At 40.0% G+C, this 22757-nt stretch overlaps 1 protein-coding gene across 3 annotated transcripts in view; it reads right to left on the bottom strand.

Moving 5' to 3' along the window:
- LOC111753189 (membrane-spanning 4-domains subfamily A member 4A-like) overlaps positions 1 to 22757 on the bottom strand; it is a 59790-nt gene that overhangs the window by 19548 nt on the left and 17485 nt on the right. For 2 of the 3 annotated variants that reach the window (XM_064288005.1, XM_023559710.2), the window contains 4 exons: positions 13723 to 13779; positions 12200 to 12358; positions 8120 to 8221; positions 7017 to 7144 (listed from right to left, as the gene is read on the bottom strand). In XM_064288005.1, coding sequence (XP_064144075.1) covers positions 7061 to 7144; positions 8120 to 8221; positions 12200 to 12358; positions 13723 to 13779 — 402 coding nt within the window. In that variant the 3' untranslated portion in view covers positions 7017 to 7060. The remainder of the gene's footprint in view (positions 1 to 7016; positions 7145 to 8119; positions 8222 to 12199; positions 12359 to 13722; positions 13780 to 22757) is intronic. The other variant, XM_064288006.1, reaches the window with a different exon arrangement.

Here is a 22757-nt window from a genome sequence, read left to right as displayed (position 1 = left end):
CCCACATTGAAATGTGGCGTCTGGGGTCTTAAAAGCTAACAAGCGGTCATCTAAGATGCATCAATTGGTCTCAACCCACCTGGAGCAAAGGAGAATGAAGAACACCAAGGTCACACGACAACTAAGAGCCCAAGAGACAGAGAGGGCCACATGAACCAGAGACATACATTATCCTGAGAACAGAAGAACTAGTTGTTGCCCGGCCACAATCGATGACTGCCCTGACAGGGAGCACAATAGAGAACCCCTGAGGGAACAGGAGATAAGTGGGATGCAGACGCCAAATTCTCATAAAAAGACCATACTTAATGGTCTGGATGTGACTAGAGGAATCCCGGCGGTCATGGTCCTCAAACCTTCTGTTGGCACAGGACGGGAACCATCCCCGAAGACAATTCATCAGACATGAAAGGGACTGGACAGTGGGTGGGAGAGAGATGCTGATGAAGAGTGAGATAGTAATATCAGGTGGACACTTGAGACTGTGTTGGCATCTCCTGTCTGGAGGGGGGATGGGAGGATAGAGAGAGTTGGAAGCTGCCAAAGTTTTCACGAAAGGAGAGACTGGAAGGGCTGACTCATTAGGGGGAGAGCAAGTGGGAGTAAGGAGCAAGATGTATATTAACTTATATGTGACAGACTGACTTGAATTGTAAACGTTCACTTGAAGCTCAATAAAAGTTAATAAAATAAATTAATTAATTAAAAAAAAAAAAAGAAAATACCATGGCTTGGGTCAGGCGCACCTTAGTCTTCAAGATGACATCTTTGCTTCTCAACAATTTAAAGAGGTCCCTTGCAGCAGATTTATCCTATGCGATGAGTCTTTTGATTTCTTGACTACTGCTTCCAGGGATGTTGATTGTGGATCCAAGTAAAATGAAATCCTTGGCAACTCCAATCTTTTCTCTCTTTATCATGATGTGGCTTATTGGTCCACTTGTGAGGATATTTGTTTTCTTTATGTTGAGATGTAAACCGCACTGAACGCTGTGGTCTTTGATCTTCATCAGTAAGTGCTTCAAGTCCTTTTCACTTTCCGCAAGTGAGGCTGTGTCATCTGCATAATGCAGGTTGTTAATGAGTCTTCCTCCAATCCTGATGTCCCGTTCTTCTTCATATAGTCCAGCTTTTCGTATTATTTGCTCAGCATACAGATTGAATAGGTACGGTGAAATGATACAACCCTGACACACAGCTTTCTTGATTTAAACCACTCAGTACCCCTTGTTCTGTCCAAACAACTGCCTCTAGATCTATGTACAGAATCCTCGTAAGCACAATTAAGTGCTCTGGAATTCCCATTCTTCGCAATGTTATCCATAATTTGTTATGATCCACACAGTTGAATGCCTTTGCATAGTCAATAAAACACAGGTAAACATCCTTCTGGTATTCTCTGCTTTCAGCCAGGATCCATCTGACATCAGCAATGATATCCCTGGTTCCATGGCCTCTTCTTAATCTGGCCTGAATTTCTGGTAGGCCAGAATTTCGGAATTTCCCTACAGATATCCTGCTGCAGCTGCTTTTGAATGATCTTTGGCAAAATTTTGCTTACACGTAACATTAATGATATTGTCCAATAATTTTTGCATTCAGTTGGATCACTTTTCTTGAGAATAGGCATAAATATGGGTCTCTTCCAGTTGGCTGGCCACGTAGCTGTCTTCCAAATTTCTTGGTGCAGATGAGTGACCACTTCTAGTGCTGCATCCATTTGTTGAAACATCTCAAATATACAAAGTATGAATCTAGGAACATTGGAAATTGTCAAAAATGAAATTGAATGCATAAACATCAATATCATAGGCATTAGTGAGCTCAAATGGTCTGATAATGGCCGTTTTTGAATCGGACAATCATATAGACTACCATGCTGGAAATGTCAACTTGAAGAGGAAGGATATTGCATTCATTGTCAAAAAGAACATTTCAAGATGTATCCTGAAGTACAGCGCTGTCAGTGATAGGATAATATCCATAAGCCTAGAAGGAAGACGAGTTAATACGACTATTATTCAAATTTACGCACCAACCGCAAAGGCCAAAGGTGAAGCAATTGAAGATTTTTATCAGCTTCTGCAGTCTGAAATTGATAAAACATGCAATCAGGATTCATTGATAACTAGTGGTGATTGAAATTTGAAAATTGGAAACAAGAAGGATCAGTAGTCAGAAAATATGGCCTGGGTGATAGAAACAATTCTGGAGATCAAATGATAGAATTTTGCAAGATCAATGACTTCTTCGTTGCAAACACCTTCTTTCACCTACATAAAGAGTTACTATACACATGGACCTCGCCAGATGGAATACGCAGGAATCAAATTAACTACATCTGTGGAAAGAGATGATGGAAAAGCTCAATATCATCAGTCAGAACAAAGCCAAGGGCTGTGGAATAGATCATCAATTGCTCATATGCAAGCTGAAACTGAAGAAAATCAGAGCAAGTCCACAAGAGCCAAAATATGGTCTTGAGTATATCCAACCCGAATTTAGAGACCATCTGAAGAATAGATTTGATGCATTGAACACTGGTGACAGAAGACCAGATGAGTTGTGGAATGACATCAAGGACATCATACATGAAGAAAGCAAGAGGTCATTGAAAAGGCAGGAAAGAAAGAAAAGACCAAGATGGATGTCAGAGGAGACTCTGAAACTTGCTCTCAAACGTCGAGCAGCAAAAGCAAAAGGAAGAATTGATGAAGTAAAAGAACCGAACAGAAGATTTCAAAGGGCGACTCGAGAAGACAAAATAAAGTATTATAATGACATGTGCAAACAACTGGAGATGGAAAACCAAAAGGGAAGAACACGCTGGGCATTTCTCAAGCTGAAAGAACTGAAGAAAAAATTCAAGCCTAGAGTTGCAATAGTGAAGGATTCTATGGGGAAAATATTAAATGACTCAGGAAGCATCAAAAGAAGATGGAAGGAATACACAGAGTCATTATACCAAAAAGGATTAGTCGACGTTCAACCATTTCAAGGGGTAGCACATGATCAGAAACTGATGGTACTGAAGGAAGAAGTCCTAGCTGCTCTGAAGGCATCGGCAAAAAACAAGGCTCTGGGAATCGATGGAAGAATGAGAGTAGATTATCAAAAACCTAATCAGATCAAGAACTTAATCAGGTGATGATTCCAATTGCAGGTGCTGTTCCAGATGTAGTTTCTTTGCTAGAGCAAATTAATACATCTCCTGGTGCCTGGTATGCAGCTATTGATCTGGCTAATGCCTTTTCTCCACATGTTTTATAGGACACAGAAGAGTTTCCCTTCAGCTGGCAAGGCCAGCAATACACCTTCAGTTGCCCACCTCAGAGCTACATCAACTTTCCAGCCCTATGTCATAATTCAGTCTGCAGGGAACTTGATCGTCTTTCCCACTCACAAGATGTCACACTGGTCTATTACATCGATGACATTATGCTGATTGGACCTAGTAAGGAAGCAGTGTCAATGACTCTGGACTTACTGGTAAAACATTAGCCTGTTAATGGGTGGGAAATTAATCCCCCCAAAATTCAAGCACCTTCCACCTCAGTGAAATTTCTGGGGGTCCAGTGGTGTGGGCCATGTTGAGATATTCCTTTTAAGGTGAAGGATAAGTTATTGCATCTGGCTTCTCCCAAAACTAAAAAGGAGGCACAGCACCTAATGGGCCTCTTTGGATTTTGGAGGCAATATATTCCTCATTTGTTGTGCTAATCTGCCCTATTTATCAAGTGATTTGAAAAGCTGCTAGTTTTGAGTGGGGTCCAAAACAAGGGAAAGCTATTCAATAGGTTCAGGCCACCTTGCAAGCTGCTCTGCCACTTGAGCCATATGATCTTGCTGATCCAATGGTTGCTTGCAGTGTCCATGGCAGAGAGAGACGCTGTTTGGAGTCTTTGGCAGGCCCCTACTGGTGAATCACAGTGCAGACCCTTAGGATTTTGGAATAAAGCCCTGCCATCTTCTGCAGATAACTACTCTCCTTTTGAGAAACAGCTTTTGGCTTATTACTGGGCCTTGGTAGAGACTGAACGCTTAACCGTGGGACACTGAATCACCATGCGGCCTGAACTGACCATCATGAATGGGGCATTGTCTGACCCACAGAGTCATGAAATTGGATGTGCACAGCAGCACTCTATCCTTAAATGGAAGTGGTGTATACAAAACTGGGCCCAAGCAGGACCTGAAGGCACAAATAAGTTGCATGAGGAAGTGGCCCAAATGCCCATGGTCTCTGCTCCTGTCACATTACCTTCTATCTCCCAGTCTCTACCTATGGCCTCATTGGGAGTTCCTTATGACCAGCTGATTGAAGAAGAGAAAATTTGTGCCTAGTTTACAGATGGTTCTGTGTGATATGCAGGCATCACTGGAAAGTGGGCAGTGGCAGCACTATAGCTTCTCTGTGGGACCACCCTGAAGGACAGCAGTGAAGGGAAATTCTGCCAATGGACAGAACTTCAAGCAGTGCATCTAGTTGTTCACTTTTCACGGAAGGAGAAACGGCCAGATGTGTGATTGTATGCTGATTCATAGGCTATGGCCAATGGTTTGGATGGATGATCAGGGACTTGGAAAAAACATAATTGGAAAATTAGAGACAAGGAGTTATGGGGAAGAGGCTCATTCTCTTTCCCCAGCTACTCCTGTCATTGTTCAATGGGCTCATGAAAAAAGTAGCCATGGTGGCAGGGATGGAGGCTATGCATGGGCCCAGCAACATGAACTTCCACTCACCAAGACTGACTTGGCTACAGCCACTGCTGTGTACCCAATCTGCCAGTAGCAGAGACCAATATTGAGTCCCCAGTATGGTGCCATCCCTCAAGGTGATCAGCCAACAACCTGGTGGCAAGTTGATTACATTGGACCACTTCCATTATGGAAAGGGCAGTGTTTTGTTCTTACCAGAACAGACACTCACTCTGGATATGGATTTGCCTTCCCTGCATAGAATGCTTCTGCCAAAACTACCATCCACGGACTTACAGAATGCCTTATCCATGTGTTGGTAACCCACACAGCATTGCCTCAGATCAAGGGACTTATTTCACAGCAAATAAGTGCTTCAGTGTGCCCGTGACCATAGAATTCACTGGTATTACCACGTTCCCCATCATCCTGAAGCAGCTGGCTTGATAAGACAATGGAATGGCCTTCTAAAGACACAATTACAGCACACACTAGGTGGCAATACCTTGGCAGGTTGGGGCAATGCTCTCCAGGAGGCTGTATATGCTCTAAACCAGCATCCAATATATGGTGCTGTTTCTCCCATAGCCAGAATTCATGGGTCCAGGAATCAAGGGGTGGAAATGGGAGTGGCATCACTCACTATTGCCCATAGTGACCCACTTGTGAGATTTTTCCTTCCTGTCCCTGCAAACTTAAGCTTTGCAGGTCTAGACGTGTTAGTTCCAAAGAGAGAAATGCTCCCACCTGAAGACACATCACTGATTCCATTGAATTGGATGTGCAAATGCCTCCTGGGTACTTTGGGCTCCTTATGCCTCTAGATTAACAGGCAAAGAAGTGAATTTCCATACTGGCTGGTGTGATTTCTCCTGATTACTAAGAGGAAATTGGATTGAGATTACATAATGGAGGTAAAGAAGAATATGTCTGGAATGCAGGAGATCCCCGAGGGCGTCTCTTAGTACTACCATGCTCTGTGATTAAAGTCAATGGAAAACTCCAGCAACCCAATTCCAACATGACTACTAATGGCCCAGACCATTCAGAAATGAAGGTTTGGGTCACCCCACCAGGCAAAGAACCATGACTAGCTGAGGTGTCTGCTGAGGGCAAAGGGAATACTGAATGGGTGGTGGAAGAAGGTAGTTCTAAATAGCAGTTACAGCTATGTGACCATTTGCAGAAATGAGTATTTCTGCTTTGTATGTGTGCATCAAATATTTTTTTCTTCGTTTATAAAATATAAGATGTAAACAGGGCTAGTGCATTTTTGGTTGTACGTGTGTTGGTTGTAACATGTCAGGCTAAGTATGAATTTATAATTGTCTTTATTCAGAGATTATGTATGGTTTGGGGAAATATGTACAGGTGCCAAGTTGACAATAGGTGGACTGTGATGGTGAAGGTTGTGTGTCAACTTGGTTGGGCCATGAATCTCAGTGTTTTCGCAGTTCTATAATGTTGTGATCACTTCACTGCTGAAATTTGATATGTGATCACCCCCACAATGGAATCTGCTGAATGATACCAGCAGACACAGGGCCTGTGGTAGCTTACCACCCCCTCAGCCTTTATTTCTCCACCCTCCCCTGCCTACTTCCTTCCTGCTCGCTTTGCCAATGTTTTTGGCTTGTTGTAGATACTGTAGTTGCCTCTTGTTCTGTGACACCCAGTTCTTGGAACTTGAGCTAGCAGCTTACCTGCTGATCTTGGAATTCCTCAATCCTCACAGCTTGTGAGTAAGAGTCCTGCTCTCCATCCTACTGATCCTGGGTTCCCAAGCCCCTGCAGCTACATGAATCAGGAGATACCTCTATCCCGATCCATGGACTTGGGATGTTTCAGACTCTAAAATCGAGTGAGCTGTTTCCTTGATATAAATCTCTATATACATACATGTATAATTTATACACCTTACTGGTTTTGCTTCCCTAGAGAACCCAGCCTAAGACAGAAGAGTACTAAGGAATTTGATATCATGCCCAAATGTCTCAATGAAAATCAAAATGACAAAATCATTGAGAATTACTGCAAAGCTCTCACCTCTAGGGTTCTATAGTACAAAAACCTAGTATTAGAGTTGATGTGATTTAGTCCATCTCTTTTCTGTGTGGAAGAACTGTAGGGGTGGGTGGCGTGGTGCAACCTGGGAACCCAAAAGAAGGGAAAGAATGACAAAAAGACAGAGAAGAATACTAGAAAAGCAATGTCATCAAACTATTATGATTTGGCTGAAGTTTCATCTTCTCCTGGGCCTCTGGATAACTGGAGTTAAGGAGCAGCTGTTGGGGTTTTAATATCTTGTTCCTCACCTTGGGATCCTCACTTCTTAGGAGACATTCCTGTCCTGTTCTTCCTAGGAAAGTCTGCAATTGGTGCAAAATGTTTGGGCTCCACTGTCAACCTGAAGTTGGGCAATTTGAACCCACCCAGCAGTGTCCTGGAAGAAATGCTATGGTAATTTGCTTCTGTTGAGGTTACACCCAAGAAAACTCTATGGAACAGTTCTACTGTGTAACACATGGGGCTGCCATGAGTTGGAATCAACTCCATGACAACAAACAATAACAGCAACTATGTTTGTAGAATGTCTTCTCTCCTTTCATTTCCCAATACCCTCTCTCTGGGTTACATTCTTTCTGCTTAACAGCAGGCAGATAAGCTGTCAGTCTCAGGGTAAGAGATTGAGTTGTGTGCACAAATGGATAGAGAAGTTTAAAATCTCCACATTTCCCCAGTAGCCCAGAGAAGGTTGCTATAATAGGATGATGGAGAAATTTCTCCCACACATTGCGGGCCTCTCTACTGTGAAGTATTACAGATCTGGACTCAGAAAAAGGCCCTTTGAAGGAGTAAGAGTGGTGGAAAATTAGCTTTTCTTTAGCCATTGTGGTAGGCAGAATTCTAAGATGACCTGCCAATGACACACACCCGTTTATGATGTCCCTTCTTTTGCATGTGGCCTGGATCTGTGAATATGACCAGATATCACTTCCATGATTAGGTTACTAATCTGTTTACTTTGCATTTATAAAAATGGACATTCTCCCAGGTGGACCCAACTCACTGAAGAGAGCCCTTTAAAAGAGCTTTAAAGCAGAAGAGACTTTTGCTCTCCTGCTGGCCTCTGAGATATAGTTGCCAGAGGTTCTACAGTTGAAAGGAAATGAATTCCACCATGGGAGCAGGGAAGAGGATCATCAGCCACACATGAGACCACAGCTGTATCCAGCATCTCGATTGCAGCCTTGTAAGACCCTGAGCAAAGGACCCAGCTAAGCTGTAACCAAACTCTTGACCCAGGGAAACTGGGAAATAATAAATGTTTGTTGTTTTATGTCCCTAAATTTGTGGCATTTTCTTCCACAACAATAGAAAACTAATATAGACATCTTCAGGGAAGCCCAATACTCACCCCACCAGAGTTGAGTTTGGTTAGTTTGCATCCAAAGGCGGAGAGGGACACAGCAATGCAGAACTCCAGCACACTTAGCATAAGCACTAGGCCATCCATACCCTGGGAACAAATCCATAACAAAAGGGCATGAGGATGGAGATAATAAATTCCAAACACTGATCACTGATTACAGGGCTGAAAGAGAAAAAGGACCGGCCAGGGCTCAGAAAAACTGGCTTCTGTTGCAGCTAGAACTTTGCCAGTTTTTGGCCTGGTAAAAGCCACTTATTTTCTCACTGATTAAATAATCACATCCCCCTCTCCCAACTACTCTCCAGTCCTATTGTGAGCATAGAATGTGAAAACACCTTAAACGACGATACTAAGATCATTGTCACCCTAGTCCTTTCAAACACTAGAAATTCCATGTAGCGGGCATTATGATATGATCTCATAGCTTAGTCATTATAGATAGAAAATCTTCCCCCCAAAGAGGCCCTGGTCCTAATCCCTAGATTCTATGAATACGTTAAGTTACATAGCAAAGGCCGCTGATCAGCTGATTTGAGACAGGGAGATTATCCTGGATTATCCAGATAGGTTGAGTTTAATTTAGAAGCATTCATATAAGTAGAAGTAAGAGGCAGAAGATCAGCGAGAGATTGGAAGATGCTGGGCTGCTTACTTTGAAGACAGAGGAAGTATCCATGAGCCAAGGAATGCAGGTAGCCTCTAGAAGATAGAAAAGAAAAGGAACCAGATTCTCCCCTACAGCTACTGGAGACAACACAGCCCTGCTGAAATTTCGATTTCAGCCCAGTGACATCCATTTTGGACTTCAACCTCCAGAAACATAAGGTAATAAATTTGTTTTGTTTTAATTAACTAAGTTTATGGTAATTTATTTTAGCCATAATTTGAAACTAATGTAGTAGTGGAGCCCTGGTGCTGTAGTAGTTAAGAGCTTGGCTGCTAACCAAGAGGTAGGCAGTTCAAATCCACCAGCCACTCCTTGGAAACCCTATGGGGCAGTTCTACTCTGTTCTGTAGTTTCATTATGAGTCACAACCAACTCAATGGCACACAATAACAGCAACAATGTAGTAATGAACACCAAATGAGTCTGTCTTTAATCCATACCCTGGGAGAACAGGCTTTAGGTCCAATCTTTAGCCAAAACATGTGGTCAGATTTGAGGGACATTGGGAAGTACTCTTATTCCTAATAATCTTATCCTGGAATGATGCCAGGGATTCTTTGGTTTAATGATTCCCTCCTTTCTTTCCTTGCACAGGGATAGTCCTTCTGGTCTGGAGAAACCCAAGGATGAGGGACACAGGATATAATACAGACTCAAGTGGGCCTAAGAATATTTGTAGTAATTATTTCGTTATCTATTCATTCATCCCTTAAACAAATATTTATTCAGTAACCTCTGTGTTTTGAGCACTGTTGTAGGTAGTGAAGGTACAGGAGCAAAGAAAACACAGACTATTTCCTTGTCTTCAAGAATTTTACCATCTAGAGGGGTACACCAGAGGTTGGCAAACTTTTTCTGTAAGGGGTCCAGATAAAGCTTTGTAGGCGATAAGGTCTCTGTTGGAACTCTTAACTTTCCCCTTTTAGTGCAAAAGCAGCTGTACACAGTAGGTAAACAATGAGTCAGGCTATGTTTCAATAAAACTTTATTTACAAAAACAGATGCCAGGCTGCATTTTCAACAAAAAGTAGCAAATAAACATGTATTAGTTTGAACCACACGGAATTGTTGTTTTCCTAGGTCAAGTGTACTTGATCATTGGCAAATTTCATATAATTCCACCTAATGATTCCAGGTAAGGTGCTACCTACACACCTTTATCTACAAAGATCTCACCATTTTCTAACCTCTTTTGATAATTATATTCAAAGTTAAATCCTCTGAAGCTTTGGAAAACTAACTGCTGGGATGAAGATGATGATGATGAATGATAATTATGATGATGATGGTATTTTCCTCTCAGGAGGACTAGACTAGAGTTTCCTGAAGGCAGGAACATAATTACCTTCCTATGGCTCCCAGAGTGCTGACTCAGCATAAAATATGGACTCAGAGACTTGTAGGCTGAAAGTGCAGACGTCCAGGTAAGAAGACACCTGATGCTTCAGATTCCAGGAAGACCTTATGGATGCATTCCAGCATAAGGATGGGCAGGAAAAAATCTTTACATAATTAATGATGGCTTTTCGAAGGTGATTAAGTTGAAGGCAGGACCAGCTGCATAATTTACAAGGCCAAGTGAAAAATGAAAATGTGGGGCTTCTTGTTCAACAATTATTAAGAATTTCAAGATAGCATTACAGAGCATTAAACCAAGCACTGGCCTTTCTGTGGGCAGATCCCTGTGTAGACACTGAGGAAGCCATCCCCATCAAGGTAGCAAAATATAGATTTGGTCCTTATCATTGTACCTTTAAAGTCTATTTATATGGGAAACTTCAGAAACTGAGCATAAAATTCAAAAATTCTTCTTCAGTATAACAACATGGAAGAATAGTAAATCATACAGGAGAAGAAGGAGCAGGGAGTTCCAGATTCAAATCCTGCTTTTGCCAGTTTCTAATTGTGTCACCTTAGAGAAATGTGTTAAGTTCTCTGAAGAAGCTCTCTTTTCTTATTTGAATGAGTGGCAAGAAATAAAATTGCTTACTATAAGAACTGTCAGAAATACTAAGGGGAATAGATTGTTTTAGCAAAGTTACATCAAGGAGTTATTTTGGTATGAATATATAGCCCTGGAGACATCCAGGTTAATCTGGGAGTGAAGCAATGGCACTGAAATTGGTCTGCATAATAAATTAGGAACAATGCAGAGGTCCAAATTTAGCTGAGGATAACATACAATGAGAAAAAAAGGAGAGGAAGAACTAAGTAGCATGGTGGAAAGCTAGACACTTATATGGAGCCATGATCACAGAAAACTCAATGATGTTGAGACTGGTCAAGAGACTTTTAGTAGGAAAAATTTAATGTTACATTTTATTTTGTTATCCTGTGCTGCAGTATCTACCCACTCAACACATGCTTACCCCATGCCCCAAAACTTCAAGAAGTTTTACTACCTACACAATCCTTTATAAGTGATTGTCTTGGTTTGCTAGTTCTGCCTTAACAAAAAGTACCATAAGGAATGAGGATTCATTGTCTCACAGTTTTGTAAGTTAGAAGTCCAAATCAGCATTAGCTCTAGGAAAGTGTCCTTCCTTCTTGGTAGCTCCAGGTATTCCTTGGCATTCCTTGGCTTATAGCAGAATCATCACATGGAACTTGCCTTCCCCCTTTGTGTGTGTCTGTTTTCCCTTGTATAAGAGATCACTCAGAAGGGTTTGGTTTAAGAGCCACCCTACTCTGGAATGTCATGATTAACATAATAAACAGGGCCATACTCACAGGTACAGGAGTTAGGAGTTCAACAACTTTTGGATGTACAAATTTCAATCCATAACAGTAGTAAAGTTTTAGGATAGTATCCATATGGGGAAAGTGGGACAGAAAAGTTGTAAAATACAGAATGAAGACTGTGAATTTTCCAGGAGCAGGATGTTGGGGATAGAAATGACAAGTCACTCAAGAACACCTAGAGATGTTTGGAGGTACCCTCAGTTACTCATCGCCTGTAGGATAACGTTCAAGACAATATTACTTCAGATAGAGAATCAGGTAACCCTATTATAAGCTCAATCAAAAAGTTCTTCAGACATATAAGGACTGACATCTGAGCTTCATTTTGGAGGAAATAATAGTACATACTGATCAGAATTGTGACATTAAACAAGAAAATTACGCAAAGGGCCTAGCACAATAACTGTTAGAAAGTAGGTGTTCAATAAATATGAGCTTATTTTTCCCACTTAGCCTCATCACATAATAGAGAACAAACAAGGAGACCTGTGGGATGTAGCCCGAACTCCTAAACAAAAGATTGCCCTTTTTCTCAATCTCTTCCAAGTTCCCAAAATGATCTTGCAATTAAAGAATGCTGATTGTTACTTTTGCCAGAACCAGGGCTCCCATGACCTGCTTCACTACAGTACTCCTTGAAAAGAGGAAGCACTCACCATTAACACGGACCTGATCATGGCACAAATTTCTGGCTTCTGACTCTTGTCACAGTGATGGCTGTTCAATGAAAGCATAGTCAAGCTGAAAGCACTAAGTATGATCCCTGTGGCGGCCACGACTGAGCTGACGATATTTAGTCCTAGGCTACCTTGAACCTAGAAAGGAACGAAAATCTATTAAACAGTCCAAGGACATCCTCAGATATGCCTCTGTCTTTCCCACCAACTGCTTTTTCCCCAACACACAGTCATCTTCTCCAGCAATAGTTTCCTAACTTGTCTTTTCACTTACTTAAAACAAAACAAAGAAAACCATTACCACTGAGTCGATTTTGACTCATGGCAACCCTGTGTGTTACAGAGTGAAAGTGCTCCACAGGGTTTTTTATTTTTGTTGAGAATATATACATCAAAATATATACCAGTTCAACCGTTTCTATATGTATAATTCAGTGACATTGATTACATTCTTGGAGTGGTACAGCTGTTCTCACCTTCCTTTTCTGAGTTGTTCCTCCCCCACTAACATAAACTCACTGCCTCCTAGAGTTTTCTGTCTAAACTTTGGACTTACTATTGTCAATTTGACCTATAAAGATAGTTTTTAAAAAAGCATAATCATTGGCCTTTATACTTTAGTTGGACATACGCTGTGTCCATCTCCTACCATGTCATACTTCTGGTGCATGATTGCTTATCCTTCTCTAAATGCTGCTCACCCTTCGTGCCTTTATGCCTTCTGCATATCATTTCCCTCCCCTGGGGATTCCCTGCCATACATTCTCAGGGGAAAAGGTATGGAGGCCTTTTATAAAAACTCAAAGAGAAGTTGGGTGTGACTGTAGCAGTAGGCAAATTTTAGTGGGTCTAACTGGATGAGATTTTTTTTTTTTTAACTGGATGAGAAGCCAGGGAGGCAGGTTTGGAAAGGCCATCGTGACCATGCTCCACAGGTTAGTATTTATCCTTTGAGCAAGGAAAATTCAAATATGGTCTTTTGAAAGGAAAAACATCTGATGAAAGTTAGATTTTTTTGCCTTTTATTGGCTTTGTGAAAGGCCGCTTGGCATGGAAGTTATGTTTTAAAATTGCTTCTTTCTTACTAGCCTTGGTGTGAATTTTATTTTAATCTGAATCAAAATCCTTTTAGGATTCAATTTTATTATACATTCTAATCATTCATTTAATAAATATTATGTCACACCAACACTCAGTGCCATTGTCATGGGCTGGACCTCAAGTTATGGGGATCTTTTGACTGCTTTGATTTCACGTTTCCCCTAAGGAATCCTCTGTATCTTTATAAAGGTTCCCTCAGCAACTACCTCACCAAAATATTCAGCCCCATGTCAGTAATTCTACCATTGGCCAGTTGGCTGATGAGCTATTTTGAAAGACCAGTTTAACCAGTTCAGTCTCACAAACTCTCCTGCTTGTTTAAAAACAAACGAAATATGGGGCCATCAGGTATCAGTCATTGGCCCTCTTTTGGTACAAAAAAATTAGGAAATATTTCTCACCAGACGTTTTGTAGTTCCACTTCCCACTGCAATTGACAAGGTCCCTGAAACAAGAAACTAGTAACAAAAAGAAAAATGAAGGTAAAATTTTAAGCAAATATTTGAAGTTATAATTCACCAAAGCTTACCCCTAAATGAGAGAGAACTGTTAAATCGACCCATTATCTCAGAAGAAGCACGAAAGATTGTAAATAATCCCTGCCTTCTCAAGAAAGAACAGGGAAATTCTATTGAAGGGATTTATAGGGAAATGTATTAAGCCTTTCAAACAATAGCTGATAGTAATGGTATTTAAACAGTACCAGAAGTATTGAAATACAAAGAAAGCTTCCAAATGCCTGATATGAATTAACACTGATACTGATACCAAATTTGAACAAGATATTACAAAAATAAAAAGAAGCTAAGATTAATCTCTTTTAAAATATCTATTAAAATTTGTAAATAAAAGAGTAGCAAAGAAAAATTTCAAATTCCTTATTAGATGATTAGAATTTACTAGTTCATTTGACTGCATTGACGGTGTAATTATTTTCCTTTTGGCAAAAACTGCTACAATCAAGTCAGCAGGTTCCCTGCCTTAGACTATTCAATCATTTGAGTTTCGAGGTGTGCTTTGACACATCGATTTCAGAAGTTTCAAAAAACTGTATTCTAGTACGAAAAAAAAAGACCAACCTAATGAAACAGCATGATAAATTAATAAATGTCTAATATCAAGACATTTGTTGTTGTTTGGTGCCCTCAGGTAGGTTCCAACTCATAGCAACCCTGTGTAAACTCTGTCTGGTCCTGCACTATCCTCACAATCATTATTATACTTGAGCCCATAGTTGCAGCCACTGTGTCAATCCATCTTGTTGAGGGTCTTCCTCTTTTTTGCTGACCTTCTACTTTACCAAGCATGATGTCCTTCTCCATGGACTGATCCCTCTTGATAACATGTCCAAAGTTCATGAGACCAAGTCTCTCTCTTCTTGCTTTTAAGGAGCATTCTGATTGTACTTATTCCAAGACAGATTAGTTCATTCTTTTGGTGGTCCAGAGTATATTCAGTATTATTCACCAACACCACAATTTAAAGGTGTCAATTCCTCTTCTTTGGTCTTCTTATTCACCATCCAGCTTTTGAGCACATATGAGGCAATTGCAAACACCATGCCTTGGTCAGGCTCACCTTAGTCTTTGCTTTTTAACACTTTAAGAGGTCTTCTGCAGCAGATTTGGCCAATGCAATGTGCCTTTTGATTTCTCGACTGCTGTGTCCATGGATGTTGATTATGGATCCGAGTAGAATGAAATTCTTGACAAATTTTATCTTTTCTCTGTTTATCATGATGTTGTTTGTTGGTCCAGTTGTGAATTTTTGTTTTCTTTATGTTGAAGTGTAATCCATAATAAAAGCTGTAGTTTTTGATCTTCATCAGTAAGCGCTTCAAGTCCTCTTTGCTTTTGGCAAGCAAGGTTGTGTCATCTGCATAACGCACGTTGTTAATGAGTTTTCCTTCAATCCTGATTCAGAGTTCTTCATCATATAATCCAGTTTCTCAGATTATTTCCTCAGCATACAAATTGAATAAGTAAGATGAAAGCAATACAACACTGACACACATGTTTCCTGACTTCAAATGCAGTATCCCCTTGTTCTGTTTGAACGACTGCCTCTTGATCTATGTATAGATTCTGCATGAGTCCAATGAAGTGTTACCCATAATTTGTTATGATCCACACAGTCAAACGCCTTTTCATAGTCAATAAAACACAGGTAAACATCTTTCTGGTATTCTCTGCTTTCAGCCAGGATCCATCTGACATCAGCAATGATATCCCTCATTCCATGTCCTCATCTGTATCTAGTTCATATTTTTGTCAGTTCCCTGTCAGAGTACTGCTGCAGCTGCTTTTGAAGATCTTCAGCAAAATTTTACTTTTGTGTGATATTAATAATATTGTTTGTTATGTTCCACATTCTGTTGGGTCACCCTTCTTTGGAAGGGGCACAAATACGGGTCTCTTCCAGCCATGTGGCCAGGTAGCTGTCTTCTAAATTTCATGGCATAGACAAATGAACACTTTCAGTGCTGCATCCATTTGTTGAAGCATCTCAGTTGGGATTCTGTCAATTCCTGGAGCCTTGTTTTCTGCCAGTGCCTTCAGTGTAGTTTGACCTCTTCCTTCAGTACCATCAGTTCCTGGTCATATGCTACATCCTGACATGGCTGAACGTCAAACAATACTTTTTGGTTTAGTGACTGTATATTCCTTCCATCTTCTTTTGATGCTTCCTACGTCATTTAATATTTTCCCTGTTGAACCTTTCAATATTGCAACCTGAAGCCTGAATTTTTTCTTCAGGTCTTTCATCTTGAGAAATGCTGTCTTCTTCCCTTTTGGTTTTCTATCTCAGGTCTTTACACATGTTATTATAATGCCATCCTTTGAAATCCCTTCAGCTCTTTTACTTCATTTCTTCCATTTACTGTTCAAGAGCGAGTTTCAGGTTCTCTTCTGTAATCCATTTTTGTCTTTTCTTCCTTTCCTGTCTTTTTAATGATCTCTTCCTTTATTCACGTATGCTTTCCTTGATGTCATTCCACAACTCCTCTGGCCTTTGGTCATTAGTGTTCAATGTGTCAAATCTATTCCTGAGATGGTCTCTAAATGCAGGTGGGGCATACTCAAGGTTGTACTTCGGCTGTTGTGGACTTGTTCTAATTTTCTTCAGTTACAACTTGAACTTGCATATAAGCAATTAATGGTCTGTTCCACAATCGGCCCCTGGTGTTGTTCTGAGTGATGATATTGAGCTTTTCTACCATCTCTTTCCACAGATGTAGTAGATTTGATTCCTGTGCATAGTATCTGTCAAGGTCCATAGGTGTTTTCACCATTTATGTTGTTGAAAAAAAGGTATTTGCAATGAAGAAATCGTTGGTCTTGCAAAATTCTATCGTGTGACTTCTGGCTTCATTTCTATCACCAAAGGTTTATTTTCCAACTACTACTCCATCTTCTCTGTTTCCAAATTTTGAATTACAATCACCAGTAATTATCAATGCAACCTGGTTGCATGTTTGATCAATTTCAGACTGCATAAGTTGGTAAAAATCTCCAATTCCTTCATCTTTGGCCTTGTTGGTTGGTGTACAAATTTGAATAACAGTCATATTAACTGGTCTTCCTTATAGGTGTATTATCCTATCACTGACAGCGTTATACTTCAGGACAGATCTTGAAATGTTCTTTTTAATGATGAATTCAATGCCAATCCTCTTCAAGTTTTCATTCCCTGCACGGTAGATCATATGACTATCTGATTGAAAATGGCCAATACCAGTCCATTTTACCTCACTAATGCCTCAGATATCAATCTTTATGCATTCCATTTCATTTTTTGACAGCTTTCAATTTTCCTAGAGTCATACTTCATACATTCCACATTCGGATCATTAATGAATGCTTGCAGCTCTTTCTTCTCATTTTAAGTCATGTCACATCAGCTAATGAAGGTCAGGAAAGTTTGACTCCATCTACATCATTAAGGTTGACTCTACTTTGAGAGGCAGGTTTTCCCCAGTCATATTTTGGGTGCCTTCCAACCTGAGAGGCTCATCTTCTAGCACTGTATCAGACAATGCTCTGCTGCTATTCATAAAGTTTTAACTGGCTAATTCTTTCCAGAAGTAGACCTCCAGGTCCTTCTTGCTAGTCTGTCTTAGTTTGAAAGCTCAGCTGAAACCTGTCCACCATGGGTGACCCTGCTGGTATTTGAATACTGGTGGCATAGCTCCAGCACTATAGCAACACTCCAGCCTCCACAGTATTACAAACTGACAGACACATGGGGAATATCAGGACATAGAGATGATTATTGTAAACTAAATCACTTCTAGAAAAAGACAGCAGAGAGAATTCTCCATCACATTAAATGTAATGAATCTAGTATTTCTTCAATTTTTCAAAATGTTGAAATAACATAATAATCTATAAAATTAGTAGATTTAAAGAAAAAACTCACATTCTGATGTTATATATGTTGAAAATACATTTAATGCAACTTAACATTATTTATTGATAAAATATGAAGAGTTGGATCTTCCATAATATAATGTAACATCTCAGTCCTAAAGTTTTCATCATGTTTAATAGGAAAACCCCAGTATCATATAAATCAAAATCAAGAAAAGATGACCACTAGTATGTAAACTGTTCTGAGTATATTATCTTAACCAATACAATTATACTCAAAAAATTGAAAAAAAAAATGGTTAAAATTAGTGTTAATTAAGTTTAACTGTGAGTTATTTTAGAAATATCCAAGAATATCAACTAGAAACTACTATAAAAATAAGAGAAGTTAATATGGCAGATGGGAATAATATTAAAAACAGAAATTATATATACATATTATTAATTTGTGTGTGTATGTATGTTTGAAGATAAGACTGAATAAAAGTACCTCATTTACCACAGCAGAAAATGATACAGTATTTTAAGTGAAAAAACTTAAGAAGGAATGTGAAATATTATGCATATACAACTGGAAGAAAACTTGATCAAATAGACTAACATGGGGATAATGCAATGTGATTCTGATAAAACAAATATACCTGTACTGGAAAGCCCTGCTGGTGCAGTGGTTAAGAGCTTGACTGCTAACCAAAAGTCATCAGTTCGAATCCACCGTCCCCTCCTTCAAAGCCCTAAGGGGCAGTTCTACTCCCCTACAGGGTCGCTATGAGTTGAAATTGACTCGATGGCAAAGGGTTTACCTGTACTGGAGACTAAAGAGATTTTAAAAGAAAAAGGGAAACTTTTGATTGGTTCCTGGCATTGGTTTTTGTACCTTGTAAGGAAGTTGTCAATGAGTCTTCCTCCAGTCCTGATGCAGGCTTCTTCTTCATATAGTCCAGCTTCTCAGATTATTTGCTCAGCATACAGATTGAATAAGTGTGGTGAAAGGATAGAACCCTGACACACACCTTTCCTGACATTAAACCCTTTGTTTTGTTTGAGCAACTACATTTTGGTCTATGTACAGGTTCCTCATGATCACAATTAAGTGTTCTGGAATTCCCTTTCTGCACAACGTTATCCATAATTTGTTACAATCCACACAGTTGAAAGCCTTTACGTAGCCAATGAAACACAAGGTAAACATCCTTCGGGCATTCTCTGCTTTTAGCCAAGATCCATCTGACATCAGCAGTGATATCCCTTGTTCCACGAGCTTTTCTGAATCTGGGTTGAATTTCTGCCAGTTCTCTGTCGATGTACTGCTGCACCTCCTTTTGAATTATCTTCAGCAAAATTTTAATTACTTGTGACATTAATGATGTTGTTCCATAATTTCCACATTCTGTTGGCTCACCTTTCTTTGGAATGGGCACAAATACGAATCTCTTCCAGTTGGTTGTCTTCCAACTTCCAAATTTCCGAATTTCTTGGCACACACTAGTGAGCTCTCCCTGTGTTGCATCTCTTTGCTGAAACATCTCGATTGGTATTCTGTCAATTCAGAAGCCTTGTTTTTTGCCATTCCCTTCAGGGCAGCTTGGACTTCTTTCTTCATTACCATCAGTTCCTGATCATATGCTATCTCCTGAAATGGTTGAACATTGCCCAATTCTTTATAGTAGAGTGATTCTGTGTATTCCTTCCACCTTCTTTTGATGCTTCCTGTGTCGTTCAATATTTTGCCCATAAAATCTTTTGCTATTTCAACCCCAGGCTTGAATTTTCCCTTCAGTTTGTTCAGTTTGAGAAACGTCAAGAGTGTTCTTCCCTTTTGGTTTTCTAATTCTAGGTCTTTTCCCATTTCATTATAATACTATACTTCGTCTTCTTGATACACCTTTTGAAATCTGTGTACCTCTTTTATTTCATCAATATTTCCATTCTCTTTAGCTACTGTAAGTATAAGAGAAAGTTTCAGAATCTCTTCTGTTGTCCATTTTAGTCTTTTCTTTCTTGTCTTTTTAACGATCTTCTGCATTTTTCATGCATGATGTCTGTGGTGCAATGAATTATTTAATATGGCTCTTCTGGCCATAGTCTTTGTAACTCCCTCCAAACGTTTGTGCGAAACCAGACTAATAAGGTATATGGAACACTGATGAGGGGATTGGTCAGTTATGCCACCCCTTTAGGTTTAAAATGATCCATCTCATAGCCAGGAAGAGAGAATCTCACTACCACAGAGAAAGAAGAGCCCAGGAGTAGAGGGAGTCCTTTGGCCCCAGGATCACTGTGCTGAGATGATCCTGAAATCAGGAGACCGAGAGAGAGAAAGAGATGACAATGAAGACTGATACGTAGTGGCAGAGAAACGGCAACAGGAGAGACTGTCAGGAGAAGGAGTAGTGGGCTTCCTGGCCAACTCCATGAGAAAACTGAGTGTCTTCAGGCAAGAGGCTTTCTGGCAAGGTAGGTTGCCTCTAGGCACGGGTGAAGGAGCTACAGCTGGGTACCTTTGGGCCAATGCTTACTGGCAGAGTGCATTGCTCCAGGGTACTTATCAGCAGAGTTAAAGAGCTTTGAAACACTTGCCCAAGCTGAGCAGTGGCCAAGAGATCAGAGAGAGGCATGCCTGCAGGCACAGCTGACAAAAGGCTGTCCTGATGGGAGAACTATAACCTGAGCATCCTTGAAACTGAACTATAACCTGTTATTTCCCTAATAAACCCCATAATTGTGAGTGTTATCTGTGAGTTCTGTGTGGCCATCTAAACGAATTACTGAATTCAGCAGAGAAGTAGAGAGATCTGTGGAGGGATCATGAGTGTCAGAATTGTCAAAGATGGCAGAGAGAGGAGGCATGTCTGGTTGCCACCTCATAGGAATTAGCCTTGGGCTGTTGATCTTGATTCTTCTTCCCCCTCATGAAGTTAGAGGAGATTGGACACCACTGCCCACCATTTTTACAATGTCCTTGATGTCATCCCACAACTCTTCTGGTCTTCTATCATTACTGTTCAATGTGTAAAATCTATCTTTAGATGGTCTCTAACTTCAGATGGGATATACTTAAAGTGGTACTTTGGCTCTCGTGGACTTGTTTTAATTTTCTTGAGCTTCAATTTGAACTTGCATAGGAGCAATTGATGGTCTTTTAGACATTTGACCCATTGCCTTGTTTTGAGTGATATTGAGCTTTTTCATCATCTCTTTCCACAGATGTAGTCGATTTGATTCCTGTGTAATCCATCCGGCAAGGTCCACCTGCATAAAAAAAAAACCTGCATAGTTGCAGTTTATGTCATCGAAGAAAAGTATGTCCAATTAATAGGTCATGGAAGCCCTGATGGTGCAGTGGTTAAGGGCCACAGCTGCAGCTTGAATCCACGTGCTGCTCCTTGGAAATCCTCTGAGGCAGTTCTACTTTGTCTTATAGGGTCGCAATGAGTTGGAATCAACTCGATAGCAAAAGGTTTGTTTTTTGGTCTTGCAAAATTCTATGGTGTGATCTCCAGCGTCATTTTATCAACGAGGCCATATTTTCCAAGTGATGATCTTCCGTTGTTTCAAACTTTCACATTCTAATCACCAGTAATTATCACTGCAATGTGGTTGGTTCATAAATTTGAAAAATAGTTATATTCACTGGTCTTCCTTGTAGGCGTATGGATAATACCTATCACTGACAGTGTTGTACTTCAGAATCGATCTTGAAATGTTCTTTTTTGATGATGAATGCCATTGCATTCTTAAGTTTGTTATCCCCAGCATAGTAGGCCAAATGATTTTCTGATGTACAATGGCCAGTACCAGTCCATTTCAGCTCACTAATGCCTAGGATGTCAATCTTAATGCATTCCGTTTCATTTTTGATGACTTTCATTTTTCCTAGATTCATACTCCGTACATTCCATGTTCCAATTATTAATGGATATTTGCAAATGTCTCTTCTCATTTTCAGTCATGCCACGACAGCAAATGAAGGTCCCAAAAGATTGATTCCAGCCACACCATTAAAGATGACTCTACTTTGAGGAGGCAGCTGTTCCCCAGTCATATTTTGAGTGCCTTCTAACCTGAGGTGCTCATCTTTTTGACACTGTACCAGACAAATTCTGCTGCTACTCATAAAGCTTTCCCTGGCCAATTTTTTTTTTTTTTTTTAGAAGTAGACCACCAGGTGCTTCTTCCTAGTCTGTCTTAGCCTGCAAGCTCAGCTGAAATCTGTCCACCATGGGTGACCCTGCTGGTATTTGAATTATTACTAGTATAGCTTCCAGCATCACAGTAACACACAGGCCACCATGGTACGGCAAACTGACAGACATTCATGGATCTGAATCATAGTAAGAGTTTAATGATAGCTGTTACTGGAATTGGAGCCTGGTGGAGCAGTGGTTAAGCATTTGACTCTAACCAAAAGATTGGCAGTTCGAGTCCACAAGCCACTCCTTAGAAACCCTATGGGGCATGCCCTATAGGGTCACTTTGAGTTGGAATCGACCCGAAGGCAATGGGTTTGGTTTTGGGTTTTAGTATTATTGGCATTAATATTATTAGGTATATAAAGCATTCCCAGACACAGGACAGCATTTGCTGTACTTCAAACTTTGAACATCTTCTGTAAATAGGCGAAGGAGAGCTTAAAGCCAGTTCTAAACTATCTCTTCCTAACTTTACAGGGGTAAAAAAATGGAAGCCCCTGAATGCCTGAATCAGTTCCCTGATTTTTAATATAAATGTTGTTATAAAGATTTCTCCTTTTGTTAGTGGATGAAACTTGATACTTTATTTTCACCTATGCTCTCAATTTTCAGAAAATTTTTTTTGTGTGTTTACCGGGGAAGCACTTTTGAAATTTTCTTACAAATTTAATTTTGTTTTTAAATTTAATTTTAATTATAGTTATTAAACTTGTGAAATGAAATTGATCTAATAGTCTCATTTGCTTGCCTAAACCATTTACTAAGACCTAGTAGTCATTGGACCAGACACTATAAATTGCCTGCATAACAACCACCTCCCTTTCTCATCCATGCTAACAAAGCCATCATTTTGTTTAATGCCCTATAAGCTTC

Source organism: Loxodonta africana, chromosome 7, assembly GCF_030014295.1.
Source record: "Loxodonta africana isolate mLoxAfr1 chromosome 7, mLoxAfr1.hap2, whole genome shotgun sequence".
In the NCBI taxonomy this organism is placed as follows: Eukaryota; Metazoa; Chordata; class Mammalia; order Proboscidea; family Elephantidae; genus Loxodonta; species Loxodonta africana.
Note: the sequence above shows the minus strand (reverse complement) of the source record. Positions and strands in the feature narration are given on the sequence as shown.